Source organism: Carassius auratus, unplaced genomic scaffold (genome assembly GCF_003368295.1).
Source record: "Carassius auratus strain Wakin unplaced genomic scaffold, ASM336829v1 scaf_tig00215795, whole genome shotgun sequence".
NCBI classification, from domain to species: domain Eukaryota; kingdom Metazoa; phylum Chordata; class Actinopteri; order Cypriniformes; family Cyprinidae; genus Carassius; species Carassius auratus.
The window spans coordinates 80,015-91,342 of record NW_020528247.1 but is presented as its reverse complement, the minus strand read 5'-3'; the positions used below and the strand labels follow the sequence as shown (position 1 = coordinate 91,342).

The following is an 11,328-nucleotide window of genomic DNA, read 5'->3' as shown; positions in this document are numbered from 1 at the left end:
ATAAATCCTGATTCCAGCAGTAGAAGTGATCCTCACAGATATAACTCACTAATAAAACAGTTGTCCACAAATTAAAACACCATTTCTCATTACACTGAGGAGGGAGCTGTTTTATTTAGAAGACATAATAAAGATGATCATAACCGATGTCCATCACTAATGCAGACTGATATGTAAAAGTTTTTTATTTATCTTCTTCTCACTAACATTCCTAATATTAAAATTTAATAAAATCCAACAATAAAAACAACTAACTTAGCTGAATATTTTAAAAGTTCATAGATTAAGTATTCTAATTTGTTGAGATTGGTGTGTTTTTGTTTTATGCGAGCCAAAATAATCACAATTAAAAGAACCAAAGACTTAAACTACTTCTGTGTGCACTGCATTTATTTAATACACAAGTTTCATAATTTGAGTTGAATTACTGAAATAAATGAACTTTTCCACGACATTCTAATTTATGTAGATGTACCTGTACAGACGCATTTAGAACGAGAGGGGCGACTATGGAAGCATATGGGTAGCATTATTCAATTTGGAATGTAATATGCAAAATGACAATGCAATATGTAAAATGGCAATGCATTTCTGTATTTACATTTACATTTTCCAATACATTTGTGCAACGTTTGGTGCAAAATGAAAATGAAAATTAAATTACATAATTTTCATTTGCCATTTCCTACACCAGTTTTAATATGTAAAATGAATATTAATTTGAACGCTTTATAAGTTGCAAAATGAAAATGAAAATGTATTACAGAAACGATTAGATATGTCTAACATGTTCAAGCAAAAACTGTGGCAAAATTATCATTTAAATGCTATTTTTCTTAAATGCATTAACACTCACAGTCAAGACTCTTGCGATTGCATTTTCATTCAATGACCCGCAATGAATGTAGCAAAATTCAATGTGCACATTGAAAATGCATTCCGAGCCGATCACGTGTCCCCGCCCTCGCGCCACGTCAATCACTGCGTGAACAAGGCGGGGCTTACAGAAGGTCAGAGACTCACATCTCAAGAAGATGATTCAAGTGAGAGAACATGGACAAGACAGTGGCCCGTGTACGTTTTGATTATTTCGGTTTATGGCTTCAATATTTCATTCGCACTTGTGGGCGGAGCTGAAACGCTGCTTTCATCTGATTGGTCGAATCGCTCCGCTTTCAGCTTGGTCTTTTTATTCTTTCAGGCAGATTAAGAGTCAGTGCGAGTGAAGCACTGTAATGTCTGAAACCACCACTCACTGTTAATTAGCATAATATTTGAATCAGATATAGTAGCTGGGCACATAATTCGTGCTGTCGAGACCTGCAAATTATTTCTAGGTTGTAGTATTGTATGAATATTGTCCCACTGATAAATACAGTGCAAATATTTCTATCTCTTTGGATAAAAGTTAAGTGGAAATAAAAATCAATAATAGACTGAACAGTTCCATGTCTGTAACATTTACCACTCTCATCTTTTAAGTCATAAGGCACTATGTGTGTGTGTGTGACAATAATAAATAATTGTAAAAAATTAATATAGTTAAATTTCTAAATAAAAATAGTAAAATTAGCTCTATGCTGCTCAGTGCTCCTGTAGCCTACCCCAGAGCGCCCTCTCACGGCTGTAGTCGGTAATGTTTTCTCTTGGTCCTGAATAAATGCGACTTATAGTCCAGTGCGACTTATATATGTTTTTTTCCTCGTCATGACGTATTTTTGGACTGATGCAACTTATACCTATACTTAACATTATTATTATTATTTATTATGAGAGTAGGCTAAATGACACAGACTAGAACTTAAATGTTTCACCCAATTCAGCTCAGATCTTCAGACTCGTCCGACTCGTGCTTGTATAACTGGCCAGACTTACCTTCCCAAAAAATCCTATTTCATTTTATTTCATAAATTTAACTATATTTATTTCCACTTCACTGTTATTCAAGGAGACAGAACTATTTGCACTGTATTTATCAGTGGGACAATATTCACACAATAATTTAACGGGTTCTCTTGCAGGTCTCAGCAGCACAAATTATGTGCCCAGCTACATCTGATTCAAATATTATGCTAATTAACAGTGAGTGGTGGTTTCAGACATTACAGTGCTTCACTCGCACTGACTCTTATTCTGCTTGAAAGAATAAAAAGACCAAGCTGAAAGCGGAGAGATTCGACCAATCAGATGAAAGCAGCGTTTCAGCTCCGCCCACAAGTGCGAATGAAATATTGAAGCCATAAACCGAAATGATCAAAACGTACACGGGCCACTGTCTTGTCCATGTTCTCTCACTTGAATCATCTTCTTGAGATGTGAGTCTCTGACCTTCTGTAAGCCCCGCCTTGTTCACGCAGTGATTGACGTGGCGCGAGGGCGGGGACACGTGATCGGCTCGGAATGCATTTTCAATGTGCACATTGAATTTTGCTACATTCATTGCGGGTCATTGAATGAAAATGCAATCGCAAGTGTCTTGACTGTGAGTGTTAATGCATTTAAGAAAAATAGCATTTAAATGATCATTTTGCCACAGTTTTTGCTTGAACATGTTAGACATATCTAATCGTTTCTGTAATACATTTTCATTTTCGTTTTGCAACTTATAAAGCGTTCAAATTAATATTCATTTACATATTAAAACTGGTGTATGAAATGGCAAATTCAACTCATGTAATTTAATTTTCATTTTCATTTTGCACCAAACGTTGCACAAATGTATTGGAAAATGTAAATGTAAATACAGAAATGCATTGCCATTTTACATATTGCATTGTCATTTTGCATATTACATTCCAAATTGAATAATGCTACCCATATGCTTCCATAGGCGACCGAGTCACTGGTCGATAATGCGGTGCTGCCCTCTGCTGGTATAACATGGTGTTACAGGAAAACAATACCTTAATAAAAACTAATTTCAGAAGCAGCTATATGGAGTCAAAACAAGGCCACAAATGCTTGCAAAAGTATTGAAATATTGCAGAAAGAAGTTTTGCAAACAAAAATTAAAGTATTCAGAAACTATAAATGTGCTTTTTGCAAACAAAAATAAAGAATTGCAAAAAAAAAAAATATTATTGATAGAAAAAAAATGTTTTGCAAAAAAAAAAAAGAGAGAGTATTTAGTATTTGCAATACTGCTTTTAATTTGCGTTTCAGTCTAGTTTAAACTTGCAGTACTGTTTTTCCTTTTGTGCTTCACGTTTCTCTGTGTCTCCCTTTCTGGCACTGTGTTGACATGGAGGTGGAGTCAAGGGATGGGGGCATGTACAACAGGTCTGGTAATGCCTCCCTGGAAGTGATGTCATTGGCCCGAGATGCACCATCATTGGACAGAGGCATGCGAGTGGATTGTTTCCTTTCATTCACTAACATGAAAACATAGATGTTTTTGTTTTATTAATTTTATTAACAAATGTATGTGTATTAGCAGCTGTAAGAAGGAGGCGGGAACCGGCAGACATTTAAATGAAACTTCAATGATAAAATAAACACAAAAGAGCGCGATAGCCCCTCGTGGACAACTGACGCGCACAAACAAAAACCAAACACAAGTCCAGGTGCCTGGTCCTCTCTCGTCCTTCAGTGTCATCGCTCCTCTTTTATATCCTTACGATCGCCTGTGTGGGATGCGAGACCAGTGAGTTCGAGCAGGTGTTGCTCATTTCCCAATCACTCCACCGTCCTCGCTCCATTCCCACGGCTCTCGGCCCCGCCCCGTACTCCCAAGACTGCGCTCTACTCCCACCCCCGTGAAGGAAGGAGGGACGCGCTGCCGAAGATCCCTTGCCGCTGGGTTGAATGACAGACAGACGAGGTGAGAGAACAGGAGATGGAAGGATGAGGAGCGACAGAGATGAGAGAGAGGAGAGAGTAGAAAAAAAAAAACTGTTGGTTCCCCGACACACTGCCGCTCGGCCCTCCAGTAGCTGTGTGAACTCCGCCCCGGGTGCCTGGCGGTGGCACTGGATTGCCCTCGTTGGACGGAAAGACACTCCTCCACCGCCCAGTGGACGGCAACGGATCCTCCATGTTCGGGCAGCCAGCAGGAGTCCCCCGTTCCCTGCTACTCCCCATTTTGGAGGATGACAGCAGGCTCCGGCCCCCGGCGAACAGTGCCGACTCCTTTGTTCGTCTGTCCCCGGCAGCTCACTCCAGCCCACCGCCTCGAGCATCCCTGGCGCCAGACTGCTACGCCCTGCTCGATGGCACCGTTGATTCAACCCAGCGGCGAGGGATCTTCGGCAGCGCGTCCCTCCTTCCTTCACGGGTTTCGGCACCAGTGTAACGGTATAAAACTTCACAATCATGGGAGAAGGAGGCGGGAACCGACAGACATTTAAATGAAACTTTAAGGATAAAATAAACACAAAACAGTGTGACAGCCTCTCGCAGACGACTGTCGCGCACAAACAAAGACCAAACACAAAATAAAGCCCAGGCCTGGTCCTCTCTCGTCCTTCACTGTCGTCGCTCCTCTTTTGTATCCTTCTGATCTCCTCCGTGGGACTCGAGACCGGTGAGTCTCGCAGGTGTCGCTCATTTCCCAATTACTCCACCGGCCTCGCTCCATTCCCACGGCTCTCGCCCCCACCCCACTCGTCACAGCAGCATTTGCGCAATAATAGAAACATCTGCTGTTTAATTCTCTCAATGTGCACACTTTTATAGCATTAACATGTGTACTGTTTCATGTTAAACAGTTTTTGTTTACAATCTCCTAACCTTTTTGGAGGACACCCAGTACCTCAGAATTTCAGAAAGAGGAGTTCTGAGTTTTGACGTCGAGTGTGTGAGTCACGGATGGAAGTCCTGTGAGTGGGGCGTCATCTGAGCTCAGGCACATTTGGAGCTCATTACACATCTACAGAAGGAATGTTCCCTGAGCCAGACTATGAGATTTTAGGAGTTGACTGTCCAGTTAGTTCAGGAGGAGAGCAGGTCAAAGAAGGAGTGAATGAACCTGCGTAAAGATTGGTTCGATTGAATAGGTATGTTAATTTCATCAGATTAATTTAAATCTATTTATATGTATATGTTTATATGTTTATTTCAAATGTTTTTTTGTTATACATTTTTGTATAATCATATATAATACATAATATGGACATTAATTTCATTTACAATATTGGTTAATATTTGGACTAAAGCATTACATCACTGAGATGATGATTATTACAAATTAATTATTCTTTTTTTCTAAATCTCCCCCCCCCCCATTGCTTCTAGCATTTTCATTATAAAATGGATATCAAGCCAGTATTAAGGAGATTTGGCTCTCTGGTCCGGGCCATTCTCACATTTCTCTTTGCTCTGCTGGTACTTGGGGTGATGTTATGGGCATACATCGAAGGTTTCCAGATAGCCACATCTCCATATAACATCATTTCATTAGGTTTCTATGGAGTGCTGCTCAGCCTCCATGTCCTAATTCAGAGCTTCTTTGCCTTTGTGGAGCATAGACGCATGAATGCCAGACGCAAACCATGCTCTTACACAAAAACCATCGGCTTTACTATATCAGCCTATCAGGAGGACCCTGCTTATCTTCGTGAGTGCCTTCAGTCAGTACGGGCGCTGCAGTACCCATCTGAGCTGCTACGCATCATCATGGTGGTGGATGGGAACTCAGATGATGACCGCTACATGATGGAGATGTTCCGTGAGGTCTTTGCAGACCAGGATCCTGGCTGTTATATATGGCAAAACAACTATCACTCTTGGAACCCCACTAGCAAAGAAAAGGATGCAGCTGAAGCTGATGCTCCCGAAGCAGAAACTTATGCTCCAGAAGCAGTCGACGGAGTTATGTTTGAAGACACTCAGCGCTTAGAGGTTGAAGAACTCATCAGGACCAAGAAGTGTGTGTGCATCATGCAGAAATGGGGAGGAAAGAGGGAAGTGATGTATACAGCATTCAAGGCACTAGGATCCTCTGTAGATTATATACAGGTGAGTAATACTGACAAGTACACAAGTTTAATTTAAGTACAAATTTGAGCATTGAATGTTAGAGAAAAAAGCAATGTGTGTATGTAAAAAAAAACTTAATACAGGGAATAATCAATTTTCTTTTTTTATTCTGCTGTTTAATCAGGTATGTGATTCGGACACAAAATTAGATCCCCTGGCCACAGCTGAGCTCTGCAAGGTGCTGGAGAGCAACCAGAAATACGGCGCCGTGGGAGGCGATGTGATGATCCTTAACCTCAAAGACTCCTATATCAGCTTCATGAGCAGCCTGCGCTACTGGATGGCATTTAACATTGAGAGGTCCTGCCAGTCCTTCTTCGACTGCGTCTCCTGTATCAGCGGCCCCTTAGGTAATACAGAAATTAAACAACCTAAAGTTTGCATTAAATCAAATCTGAGCCTATGTACTAAATGCATATTTCTGGTCTTAATGCTGACTGAGTCATCCGTGCAACTTTTTTAATCCAAACACATTTAATCCAATAACTTGAACTACCTCGGAAATAAAATTACTTTACAAAGGATGTCACTACAGGCTATTGGATTATATTAATCAACAGCCAAATGGTATTTAGGCATTGCTGAAGCAAACTAAAACATTTGGCTCCATTCTAATATGTAAAAAAATAAATAAATTTTTTTAAAAATTAATTCAAATCTTGGTTCACTCAGAGCACTGTTGTTGAGAAACACTGATAAAAATGTTGGAATTGCTCGGTTCTCATCTGATCTACCCTAGCAGGCTTTTTTTAGTTGGTCTGATCTGAGTTATAACATTTCGTCTGTAGGAATAACTGAGTATCATGATCTTTCCTTCAGGTCTTTATAGGAATGACCTGCTGCAGCAGTTTCTGGAATCCTGGTACAACCAGAAATTTCTTGGCACCCACTGTACTTTCGGGGATGATCGTCATCTCACTAATCGAATGCTAAGCATGGGCTATGCTACAAAGTAAGTAGTGACAGTATGATTCACAATTGGCTATTTACAAGCTAAATACACAATGAGTAGCTGTCCATCTTTTGGCAGAAATGTTCAACTTGAGCACTGTTTGGCACACTACCATTACAAACCGTTCCCAGCTCAGTAAAACAGGACTGTCTGTAGTGATGTGAGGGTCAACATGATAATATCAAGTTATTATTATGGCAAACAGAACAGATAAGAAAGTTCAAACAGATTCACATTGTTACTTTTTCAATAACATAAGTCTGTGAAGTCTACCTTTCATGATGTGATTAACACAATCTCTATGTCAGTATGAGAGAACATAACTATTTTATGAGGTGGCAATTTCACGGATTTGTACGATGAGATTTATATGGAAACATTTTAAGAGAGAAAAAAATAAGCACGAAGGCACACCCCATACCTATCCATCAGCAGGGCATAAACAGATTGTACATAAATGTATGAATAAGATTGTACAAATTACCCCAAAACATAATGATCAGCTCCATATTTACTTTTTGACAGGAATGAAAAAGAGGCCATGACTGTGATTTAACTTACCAATTGTTCAGCTAACAAAACGTCTTTCTGAAAAATAAATCAATAATTGTAATAGACAATAACTTTGTTGAACAGTTTTGAAAGTTGTAAAAATGATGTGATCTTTAATGGGAATGACAGCAAGAACCAATTGGTCAAATGGTGGAAAATAGTCTGACACCATTAGACTGCATTGGTACCATATAAATCATGAGATCCTTTTTCTGTCAAATACTTATCAATTCTAATAAACAGGCATGTTTTGACAGAGTTTCTGTTTCTTTAAGGTACACTGCCCGTTCAAAGTGCTACACGGAGACTCCTGCCCAGTCTCTGCGCTGGCTCAATCAGCAGACGCGTTGGACCAAATCCTACTTTCGTGAATGGCTCTATAATGCTATGTGGTGGCACAAGCATCACCTGTGGATGACCTATGAATCCATTGTGTCAGGCATCTTTCCTTTTTTTGTCACTGCCACCATTATCAAGCTCTTCTGGACAGGCACTCTGTGGGACATTTTGTGGGTCTTGTGCTGCATCCAGTTGATTGGACTGGTAAAGGCAACATATGCCTGCATCCTACGACAGAAAGCAGTGATGCTCTTCATGTCCTTATACTCTGCCCTCTATATGACTAGCCTCCTGCCTGCAAAATACTTTGCCATTATCACCATGAACAAAAGCAGCTGGGGGACATCGGGCCGTCGTAAAATGGTGGGGAATTATATCCCCCTGGTACCTCTATCAGTGTGGGCTGCCATTTTGTTGGGAGGCCTGGTGTACACAATCTACAGGGAAAGCAAAATGGACTGGACAACAGATGGAAAGAAAGAGGAGATCAAGTTTTTGATATTTGGAGCTACAGCTTATGTGTGCTACTGGCTGGTAATGATCTGCCTCTATTGGATGTGGTTTCGGAGATTATTCCGAAAACGCTCACAGAGTTATACTGTGAATGTATAAGACAATTATTTGGGCACATTTTTTATTTATTAAAGAACACTTGTTTTTTCTTTTCTAAATGGTTTACATGCAATTTTATTTATGGACTGTTTTTAAACTTGCAATTGTATTTATGATTTATTTTAATATTGCACATAATGTATGCAATTTACGATGTCCACTAAGTATTCAGAGATTGGGAATGACTTGAAACAACCAGTCTTTATCAAATATAATGACTACATGAAATGTGCAGAAAAACATGCATACAGAGTCAAAATTGATGCTGTAGGTTTTTTAATTCAACAAACATAGCATTGAACCCAAATAATACAAATACGTTATTATTAGTGAGAGAATTTCCACTGGTTACAGTACCTGGTACTTTTTTTAGTACCACCTTGGTTGGGGTTCCAAATGAACCGTTACCAAAACATGATGTGTAAACACTACTGATCATGGATTTGCAGGAGAGATTCGTCACTACCTGCATCACTGAACTTGCGACCTGTTTTTATAGAGCATGGCTATTCAAATCTTGCCCTGGAGGGCCAATGCGGTGCAGAGTTTGGATCCAACCCTGATCAAAGTCACCTGCCTGTGATTTTCTAATGATCCCAAAAACATTGATTTGCATGCTCCGGTGTGTTTGACTAGGGTTGGAGCCAAACTCTGCACCGCATTGGCCCCTCCAGGGCAAGATTTGAATAGCCCTATTATAGAGTCTCATAGACATGTACACTGGTGTATATGTCTATGATACAGTCTATGCTTGCGATACAAACATAAAATAAGTGCTAGATTGAAATCAGAACAGCCAGCGAAGGAGCTAAAGCAACTGTTTTGAATGAGCGCTCCTTTTTTAACAACCCAAAAATGGCAGTTTCGTTGACTCTTGAGGAAGTACAGACATTCCTCTCTCTGATAGCAGAGGACTGGATCCAGAGAGAGCTTGATGGGGCGACGTGGAAATTACAAAGTTTTTCACGATTGGTGGCAGTAGTAGGCGGCACAACTATAACGACGTGAACAATCCCGCCAAATCTAATGTAGTACTAAACTGCAGTGGAAACGTCTTACCACGCTGTGGAAAAGCGCCATAAGACATACTGTTACAACACATTATTTGTAGAACATAAATAGATACAGCACTGATCATGTGATGTTGATGATATTTTAGCATCTGTCATCATCAAAATGACTACTAACACAAATATGGCAAATATTTCATGAGAAAACTGTGCAGGTATTTCTAAATGTGTTTTGTGATGTGTATTGATTTAAAATACATTTTAATGCTTTCTAATGTAACTTGACAGGGTATTTTATGTCGTCATTTCAAATATTGTGTAAATGTGAAGTTACAAATGTGTGTTATTTAAATAATACAAGGGATTCAATAAATTGTTTTTAAAAGAAAATGTTCTAAATTTATTTCAAACAGGTATTTGACAAAACTATTTCACCATGAATTATTATCTGATTAAAATAATATGTAAACAACATAGAAGTAAATATTGTGACATAAATCAGTTTAGGTGTCATTTACAGCAAAATCAATAACACTGTAGGATAACAGCCCACAAATAAGTTATGGTTGGCCATAAAAAACCTGTGGGATAATGTATGCATGTTCAATCCAAAGTAAATGATTTAAAATGATTTAACACAGGCTGAATCAGAGCAGGGTGGGTGGGGGGAATTGCTTCATGCAAAACATTTCATGAGAAAAGTTAAAGTGTTGTAACATGTTTAGACTGTTTAGACTGTAGTATTCTTATTTATGAAAATAAGAATGAGAAAAGCAAAGTGGGACTAAGGCTTGTATCATAAGGAATGAAAGAAAGTGCTTGAGAAAATGTTGAATGCCAGTCTCAGCAGGTCAAACTATACTAGATTACAAACCTGGTTCCAAAAAAGTTGGGACACTGTACAAAAAAGGAATGGAATCATTTACAAATCTCATGAACTTATATTTTATTCACAATAGAATATAGATAACATATCAAATGTTGAAAGTGAGACATTTTGAAATGTCATGCCAAATATTGGCTCATTTTGGATTTCATGAGAGCTACACATGCCAAAAAATCTGGGACAGGTAGCAAAAAGAGGCCAGAAAAATTAAATATACATATAAAGAACAGCTGGAGGACCAATTTGCAACTTATAAGGTCAATTGGCAACATGATTGGGTATAAAAAGAGCCTCTCAGAGTGGCAGTGTCTCTCAGAAGTCAAGATGGGCAGAGGACCACCAATTCCCCCAATGCTCCGGTGAAAAATAGTGGAGCAATATCAGAAAGGAGTTTGAAGTTATCATCATCTACAGTGCATAAACATAAACACAATCTCTGTGCATAAGGATCTTCGTGCCCTTAGACGGCACTGCATCACATACAGGAATACAACTGTAATGGAAATCACAACAAAGGCTCAGGAAAACTTCCAGAAAACAGTGTCGTGAACACAATCCACCGGGCTCATTTAAATTGGACAGTGGCAAAGCGGAAAACTTTCTTGTGGTCAGACTAATCAAAATTTGAAGTTCTTTTTGGAAAACTGGGATGCCATGTCACCTGTACTAAAGAGACAAGGACAACCCAAGTTGTTACCAGCGCTCAGTTCAGAAACGTGCATCTCTGATGGTATGGGGTTGCATGAGTGCGTGTGGCATGGGCAGCTTACACATCTGGAAAGGCACCATCAATGCTGAAAGGTATATCCAAGTTCTAGAACAACATATGCTCCCATCCAGACGTCGTCTCTTTCAGGGAAGACCTTGCATTTTCCAACTTGACAATGGCAGACCACATACTGCATCAATTACAACATCATGGCTGCATAGAGGAAGGATCCGGGTATTGAAATGGCCAGCCTGCAGTCCAGATTTTTCACCCATAGAAAACATTTGTTGCA

General features: G+C 39.5%; 1 protein-coding gene across 1 annotated transcript; it reads left to right on the top strand.

The window, feature by feature from the left end:
- Positions 1 to 4,835: 4,835 nt before the first annotated feature.
- LOC113095811 (hyaluronan synthase 1-like) lies at positions 4,836 to 8,796 on the top strand. The gene is made up of 5 exons (XM_026261181.1): positions 4,836 to 4,994; positions 5,233 to 5,955; positions 6,101 to 6,326; positions 6,796 to 6,928; positions 7,756 to 8,796. The coding sequence occupies exons 2-5, from the start codon at positions 5,248 to 5,250 to the stop codon at positions 8,429 to 8,431; spliced, it is 1,743 nt and encodes a 580-aa protein (XP_026116966.1). The 5' UTR covers positions 4,836 to 4,994; positions 5,233 to 5,247; the 3' UTR covers positions 8,432 to 8,796.
- Positions 8,797 to 11,328: the final 2,532 nt, after the last annotated feature.

Bases quoted from the DNA above. Each gene is read 5' to 3' on its own strand.
- LOC113095811 (XM_026261181.1), top strand. From the start codon at position 5,248: ATGGATATCAAGCCAGTATTAAGGAGATTTGGCTCTCTGGTCCGGGCC. The intron at 6,327-6,795 runs GTAATACAGAAA...TCTTTCCTTCAG, and splicing joins CTGTATCAGCGGCCCCTTAG to GTCTTTATAGGAATGACCTG. The intron at 6,929-7,755 runs GTAAGTAGTGAC...TGTTTCTTTAAG, and splicing joins AGCATGGGCTATGCTACAAA to GTACACTGCCCGTTCAAAGT.